The sequence below is a fragment of the Phaethon lepturus genome, unplaced genomic scaffold (genome assembly GCF_000687285.1).
Source record: "Phaethon lepturus isolate BGI_N335 unplaced genomic scaffold, ASM68728v1 scaffold6054, whole genome shotgun sequence".
In the NCBI taxonomy this organism is placed as follows: Eukaryota; Metazoa; Chordata; class Aves; order Phaethontiformes; family Phaethontidae; genus Phaethon; species Phaethon lepturus.
In genome coordinates this window covers 65,148-73,683 of record NW_010532564.1, presented here as the reverse complement: position 1 = coordinate 73,683, position 8,536 = coordinate 65,148, and the positions used below count along the sequence as shown (strand labels likewise).

Sequence of the window (8,536 nt, the reverse complement as noted above, 5' to 3'; positions counted from 1 at the left end):
CTGGATGTGCCTGCTGAGCGGGCGTACAAATGACTATGTCGGAAAACACAAGAGATTTAGCAGAAGGGTAAGTAGCAGCGCACAGCGTTTCCCGCTTGGCGTAGAGGCAGTTCTGATCTTGCTGTTGAAAGCAAGGGAGAAGCTGCAGCCCGCTGAAGCATGACTAATGAGTTTGTGAGGATGCTTCGCGCTCTCTCGTTTGAAGTATTGCTTCCATATTGTTCACAGTAACAAATGATGATTTGTAGCATTTATGTAAGGTGTGTATTGTGTTCAGGTCTTAAGCCCTTTACTTGGGACCTACATGAAACGTCAGGTTTCCTTGGAGCCTGAGGGGAGCGTGCAACTTGTATTTTTGCTGCTGCTGGGGTGGGGGGGAGCACTGTGTTAATAATTTTTATTCCAAAAAAGATGCCAAGTAACGAATAGTTCTTATTTGCGCTTTAAGCTTAAACAGTGTGTTTTGCTTTGTCATCTTTCTGTTTTGAAGGAATATTTTGAAAAGGTTTATTTGTATTGAATGGAGTAGTTCTCCTGCATGACAAGAAATAAACAAAAAAACCCCAGGTAAAATGTTACTAGTCTTAAGTATTTTAAGACAGATGAGAATATGTTATTATTATTAGTGTTACATATGCTGTTTTGTTCAGGGACACAGGTGTAAAAAAAGCAGGTAAGAATTGTAATACATGTAAATAATAATTGGCAGAGTTTTAATTATTACAGTAAGTAAGGTTCAGAATAGGCAGACACGATACTGCATGTTGTATGAGACGGATGCCAGGACTGGGGTAATCGATGTTTGCAAAGCACTTGGAGGGTCTCTTGGGTGCAGAATGATTTGCAGTGTATCTGAAGTGTGATCGCAACAGCCACTATGAACAGTGTCATATAATGTTTCTCTCAAATTTATAATCCTGTTTTTCATATATGTAATGATGCTCTTTTTTTCTTTGCAATCACTATTCTTAACAACAAAAACCACTGCTGCAGTCAGTGGTTGTTACTGGTGCTATCTGTCCTGTGCTCCCCTGTCTTTTCCCTCAGATGATGCCAGGACTTTGCTCTCTGTTTCTCCTTTCGGCAGGCTACCTGTTGTGCCATTTTCTTAAGGAAGTAATATAATTTCCAAGTCACAAGACAGTTCACATCAGCTGGAGCTGTTGAGAGTCAGGATTGATGAGCATTTGTTTGTATTTTGTCAGGGGAGCTTTTTTGTACAGACTTGCACACAACATACTAGCGCAATACAGCTCTTTGATCATTACATGCAGATGTTTCAACTGTCCTAACTTTGGCCGGGTTACCTTAACTTTGTTAGTGCAAGGTCTTATTGTTTCTTCTATGGATTTTTTTTGTCCGGCAGTTGTGGTAGCGATGAACTTGGGCCAAACTTAGCTGGTCTCTATTATCCTGTTGCCAGTAACCCAAAGACCAGCTGAGAACCCTTGTGACAGGTCAGGCTGACATCTGAATGTTGTAAAGGAGAGAAGTACAGCCAGAGTAAGCCGCTGAGATAATCTTCTGACTTTGAGATGCGGCGGCAGGGTTTTTGTGTTGGTGTGCAGTATTACTTCTTAGGGACGGTGATGTTCTCAGGAGCATGCAGGACGTGAAATTTTAACCCACCTGCAAGTCTGTAGTGATCTGCTGGTCAGGAGCCAGATGGAACATGAGCTGGACTAAAGCGGGTGTCCCAGCAGCAGCCGGTGCAATAATCTAATGCAGTTTGGCAACGTCTCATTCTTAAAGTGACAACATGATCATAATGTCACTAGCCTGTTGTCTCCGTTAGCCTTACACACAGTCGGATGTGCGTTGTCACCCAGTGCTTCTGTGTTCCTGATACCTGAGCTCATCAAATTTCCACGCTCCTGCGTGGTAAATTCTGCGTGTCCAGGCTTTTATTTACAGCACACGCAGCTTATCTTATTTTCAGAAAGTACAGAACTTGAATTGCTTTCCACATATCACAGAGTAAGAGCATAGTTTAAAAAAAAAAAAAAACCAAAAAAACCAAAAAAAAAACCAACCGAACAACAAACATAATGGAAGACACTTTCATTTTTTGCAATCAGGAGAAATGGAATAGCAGATTATACTGCGAATAAGGCTAGAACTGAAGATGGGGAGTTCAAATGTAGAAGTAATGCAATGGTAGAAGGAGAACAGGTGTGCTGAGTTTATTCTCTCTTCTTCTAGCAGGTTACCTACATCAGACCTCAATGTGGCATTGCAAGAGTGTATGGCAGCTCTGGATTTATTTCTTAACAACAAGTTCTCGGATGCTTTGGCTTCTTTACAAGCAAAGTAAGTTTATTACTTTTACTAGTTTTCCTTTGTTTATTTTTCTTTGTTTCACCATCTCTCAGGAGGATTAACTAGACAGTTCTTTGTCGATAGTTGATAAGACTGCATGGTTTTGGTTCAGAGGGGGTGGGAAGTTAATGTGTTAAGTTTTGGGGAAGACAGAATAAGCGCTTTACACTTGGGTGAGTAAATAACAAGATTGATCAAAAGTAACTACAAAAAGTACTGAATTGTTGTCCAAAGAAGTAACCCCTCAGCTGTAGTACAGTATGTGAGATTCCTGCTCCTGGAAGAGTAAAAAAATCTTCTGTACCTTTCTTTTTTTCCCCTTCCTTTCCCATATTTTTCTGTACACTGTGAGAATTTGAGAGTTTATAATTTTGTGTCTACATGAGCAACTGACCATGAATTGCCAGGTCTGGGGCACATCAGTTTTTAAATTTTTAATTTTTTTTTTAATAACCAATTGCAGAAGCTTTCTCACAGCTTATTTTGCAGTTCAGTGTTGTGGTCATGCACTCCTTTTCCTAAATGCATTACAGCCCAGCATGTAATGAGTGGCCCAGCTGCAAGCGGCAAGGTCATAAAATAGCCTCTAAAAATTGTTGTCCTTACAATGTTTGTGACTTTTTTCATACCCTGTCCTGAAGTTACCTGTGCTTGTCTTGTTGAAGTCTGTGGTTAATTCACAATTTTTTCCCCCTACTTGCTCCATTTATTTTTGCGCCATCAGCAAATAAAGTCATTCCTTCTTTCAGGCCACTAGAATATGAAACAAGTAAAATTCATAGGTAATGCAGTAGTGTGTGTTTGTTATGCATCAAGGGTAACTATAATGCATACTACATACCTACTTTGCTGAGGTGTCAGCCTCAGTCTTTGATGCTGGAATCTGTAGCTTAACTATGTAAGTACGCTCTGTGGAAGACATTCATGGTAAATTGTAGGCTCAGCTGTATGAATAATTCTGGTTTTATTCACAGCAGTGGTGTTTTGTTTTTATATAACATCAGATGATATCATAAAAATGGTAAGAAGTACAACTGTGTTTTCATTAAATACTGATAGTAAAGCCCTTATGCCCGTCTGGAAAGGCTTACTCAGTGCTTAGCATAAAATAGGGAGATATTTTATTGAAGGGGGTTTCCAAAACACTGCAAAAGCTATTGAGGCTGTGGGGTGTTTTTTTTCCTGTAAATACATTTTTCTTCTATTGCATATGGTTTTCATTCAGTTTTTCTTGGGCCCTGCAGAACATATTTCACGAGCTGATACTCTGCTTTTGTACCTGACTCTATTCCACATTGCAAAACCATTTTGAAACTGATTTTTCATGCTAGCTTGTTGTTATGAGGAGGCTTTTACTCCTGTTGTCCTTTGGCAGTGAGGGAAATACAGACTTATCTCTGCCAGTGTAATGAAGAAACAGGATGCTAAATTTCCCCACATGTGATATCCATTATGGACACAATCCATCTCTTCAGGGAATGACAAGAACTGTAGAGTGGGCACATACGGTAACATTGAGTATTTTCTTTAGGAGTCATCAGTTCCTTACTGTTGCCTTTCAGCGTGTTGAGATTTGAAATTGGTTTTTACAGTCCATAAACATACTATCCTTGTTTGAAGAAATACTTCTCAGTTTTTACACGCTTGTAAAGAATTTCATATCATAGATTATGCAGCTTTACCACTTATGTTGTAGGACATACTCTGTATTACATTACTGCTGATTCACTAAATTACTCACATTTGGCTTCCACAGTAAGTGTATTTTCAACTGATTTGTACCATGTGTAACTGAGAGCACATTTGGCAATGTATGAGAGTTAAAATTGGAAGATCTTTCCTAGCAGCTTAAAAATAAATATCTGAGGATGGTGGCCAGACTTATGTTGAGGTAAAGCTCTTTTTTTCTTGGCAGAAAAGCAAATCCATCATATAGAAGAGATCTCATTTCATAAAAGAATTCATCTGGCATTTTTGCTGCATGTTACATAACTTTTCTTGTTTCCTCACCTACCTTTTAGGTTTTAGAGTCAGTTTTCTTTATTATCATTAACAATCATTGTACAATAGTGGGCTCCAATTTTCATGTGGTTTCTGCAGTAAGTTTAATTAAACTAATCTTTTATATGGAATATTCACACTAAGTCTAAGTTAAATTCAGTTACAGAACGCAGCGGTGATTTTCAATATGTAATCTGTTAACTGTCACAATGAGTAACACTGAAACTGTCCTGTCACATCACCGGAGTGGGGAAAAAAAATCTCATCATCCTCCTCAACCGCAAGATACATACAGTAAATCGATTAAAAGCTGACTAGATTTTAGCTCTCATGTAATTGCAAAAAAAAAAATCATGAACTGAAGAGTTGATTCTGGTGAGATGTCTTCTTCCCTTCCTCAAGGCAGATGTTTAATATTTTAAGTTATCCTGAAGGAAAGCATGACATAATAACCTGATAGTTTGCTGATGTCAAATCGCTTGGGAGAATGGTAAATAGTAAAGATAAATTCATGACACGGAGTAGTCTGCATCATTGGATGAGCTGCAACACATCTGTGTTGCTGCTTGCAATATTGTAAGAACACTATGAGAACGATGCATTCCAGGCTGTCAGCTTTGTTCTGAAAATAGTCTCCAAAAAGCACTTGGTGATGTTTGGTGGAATGTTAATTCTAGAATGACTGTGTGTGAAAGATACGTTCGGTCCTTTGAGGGAGTTATCTCGGGTAGGTGTGAAGAGATTGTGTTACTGCTGTGCGAGTTACTTGTGAAATTTATTGGAGTAGTGTAGTTCTGTGGCACCTATTCACTATCACTGGAATTTTTAATGTAACTCCATTTACAGTATTAAATGTTATCTTGTATATTCTGATCTTTAAAAAGTTTAAAGACATTACTAAGGAATGGAAGCCTTTTGTCATGGATGTCTGCATGGTGTGGTGAAATGTTCCTGCGCTTGCAGAACAAAAACAAAGAGGATTTTCAGTGGGGTGGAAGAGCTTTCTCGGGGAACAGTTCTAACAAAGAAGGTGTGATTGTCAAATTGAGAGTAGTAACAGAGTAAGGGGAAGCATAGGGAGGTAGAGTGAAGCTCTAGCCAGTGGTTGGATAAAGGTGTGTACAGCTCTGCAGCAAGCTCGTTAGCTATTAATTGTAAAGAATGGCAAGGACATGAAGAAGGTCACTATTTCTAGGGTTTTTTTATCTTTTTATTCCTGGAGACTGGAAGAACACAACTTTTTTATAGTCTTTGTAAATAAATACATTGCTGCCAAAACCTGACTTAATTGTTGGTTTCACCTCCTAGCTGAAAGAACTTACTAGGTTATGAATTTTGGAGAATGGCATAGATCAAAAAGGCTATGGGGTACTGTTGTTGAACTGCAGCTTTTTGGCTTAGACCAGACTTACACCATTCTGGCAACTTGTGGTAGCTAGGGAACCAGGCTGGTGGTTGATTAGAATGGTCTTTTCTAGCTGTAAACTTAATGTGAGTGGGGATTTTTCATAGGAAACATGTTTTTATTGGAAAATGTCAATTCATCAAAACGGAGACTTTCTGTGGAAGTCCATGCAGTAGGTCTAGCAGGTTGTTTGGACATTGGATGGGACTTCTGATCAAAGATGAGAGCCTTGAGGCCCCGTGTGACCACATTCTCCGGATGCAGTTTTGGTTTGGGCCGCGCTCACTCTTGGGTGCACCGGGATGCACGGACTGTTGGCTGGTCTGTGGAGTCTGGTCTCACTCTGTGCTGCTGCATGTGTTTCCCTTGTTACGAGCATCTTGATACTGAATCGGGACGTAGGCTTGAACCTGGGGTTTCTGTGACCTGGTGATGCATGTCCTGCCTGCTGCATTACTGTAAAAGGGTCCACAACAAGATTTTGGGCACTGTGTTTTTCACAAACAATACTAGCCCCTGGGTTAATTATGAGGTCAAAACAAGCCAAGCTTTTTGTTTTTCATGCTTCGGCTGGAGGAGAGAGCTGTCACTGTCCTCACTTAGGTACTTGTTTTCAAGCAGGAATAAAACTGTTCTCCATCAGCCCTCAAGAAAGGGCAGTGCTACCAGATGATAATGATTGCACCGTAGCTGGAGAATAGGCATGTGGCATAACTCCGTAAGTGCCTAAAGATATTACTTATAATCCTCTTATTCAGCCATGTGATACCAACTCCTGGGATAAGTCATTAATCAGAATATTAGTTGTATTTATGTCATAAAGGCTGGTTAACTCCAGCAATGCCCTGGGGGAAGTGCTGCTGAGGAATCAAAAGAAGAAAAAGAAAAAAAAAAAAGCTATCGGGTTTTGTTCTGTATCCATCCAGGCCTTAAAACTTCTGGCAATATGCCAGGATGTAACTGGCAACTTTAATTGTACAATTAGTGTAAATAGTACAGAAAACCGTTGCATTTAGTTGCATTTCTACCTTCTTCCCAGCCCCGGAAAAAAGAGTAAATTTTAGTGTTGATAAAGTGTTACTAAAGATAAACATTAATTATTATCTCCTTTAAAATATTAGAAGCAAAATAGATGAGGCCATTGATTAGGGCAGGAGTGATTTGGTATCAGAAGTAAATTACTGGAGAGGGAAATCCCTCTTCACTATGAGTCTGTGAAAAGTATCAATTTTCCTTTTAGTGCAGTGAATTTAATATTTATCTGCTTTGATTTTGAAAGCAAATTTCTAAAATTTTGGAAGGGGACTATTTTAATGCCTTCCCTGTGCTTTAAATTGGAACCTTTGGAAGGGTTTTGTTTTAATAAAAATGAGATGAAGTGTATTTCTCTGTGCTCACTGAGGCTGATGAGTAATCAAATGAACAAGAACACTTCATCAGGCTGGCATTTTATAGTCTGTTCATTTTTTTTCTATTTTGCATTATCAGTCTACTGAAAGAACGGTGATGCAGGAGGCCAGGACAGAGCTGTCCTGACTCCACTGAATTTTAAATTAATCTCTCCATTATCTGTCTGTTCTTACTTATGTTGGAGATGAGATGGATGTTCGCATGGTGTGGCGCTCATAGTACTTAGGGCGGTAGGTGATTTCCCAAAATGGCTTTTATGCTAGATTGGTTTAGAGGTTGGTTAGAACAGCTTGTTAGATCACCTGTATATGGTGGGGGCAACTAGGAATTAAGGACAACCACAAAACACTGACTGCAGTGGAGTTTAAAGATGTACACTGCAAATTTCTTCAGCACAGCCAGCCTGCTCTGTCGTGTGTATTGATAAAAGCAGCCCTTTGTTGTTCTTATGAAGATTGGCTAAGGAAGCACCAGATATCTGTGTGATGCTACCTGTGCCAGCACTAGGTATTATTTTAATCCCTAGATCTCAAAAACTATATATATAAAGAGAATTAGGGTTGTATCATCACTTGGATTTTTCTTTGGTGATTTTGTTGCATAATGTCATTGAGATGAGATTGCTTTAGATGTAGACAAGGTTATTTTTTGGCTCTGGAAAACAATAACCAAACGTCAGGGACTCCTGAGAATACTTAAGGGTGGTTTACTCCATCAAGCAAAGGAATTAATGCATAATAATCTCTGAATTGTTAGAAAACTTAAGGGGATCCAGGTCACCACAGTGAGTCATTATATCATTGATTAATGCAGGATTGTCTTTAAGTTATCCTTAAAATTATCTTTCAGTTCAATCCAGGTATCAAAACCTGGGGAGGCGAGTGTATTTCCAGGGGAGAAATTAAATGGTTTGGGGTGTCTTTAAAGTTTGGCTTTTCTCCTTAAAACAAAACCACTGAATCAGAGTGGTTGAGGTTGGAAAGGACCTCCGGAGGTCACCTGCTAAAGCAGGGCCACCTAGACGCGGTTGTCCAGGACTGCGTCCAGATGGCTTTTGAATATCTCCAAGCATAGAGACTCCACAAGCTCTCTGGACAACCTGTGCCAGTGCTTGGTCACCCTGATAGTACAAAAGTGTTTCCTGATGTTCAGACAGAGCCTCCTGTGCAATTTGCACCCATTGCCTGTGGTCCTGTCACTAGGCACCGATGAAAAGAGCCTGGCTCTGTCCTCCTTGCAGCCTCCCTTCAGGTGTTTCTATATGTTATAGGAATGCCTTGAGCTTTCTCTTCTCCAAGCAGAACAGTCCCAGGTCTCTCAGCCTTTCCTCATGGCAGAGATGTTCCAATCCCTTAATCACCCTCATCGCCCTTCATTGGACTTTCTCGAGTATGTCCATGT

The 8,536-nt window shown here is 39.7% G+C and overlaps 1 protein-coding gene across 1 annotated transcript in view; it reads left to right on the top strand.

Moving 5' to 3' along the window:
• Positions 1 to 2,221: 2,221 nt before the first annotated feature.
• TTC39A (tetratricopeptide repeat domain 39A) overlaps positions 2,222 to 8,536 on the top strand; it is a 33,556-nt gene continuing 27,241 nt past the window's right edge. The window contains exon 1 of the mRNA XM_010284868.1: positions 2,222 to 2,310. Coding sequence (XP_010283170.1) covers positions 2,246 to 2,310 — 65 coding nt within the window. The 5' untranslated portion in view covers positions 2,222 to 2,245. The remainder of the gene's footprint in view (positions 2,311 to 8,536) is intronic.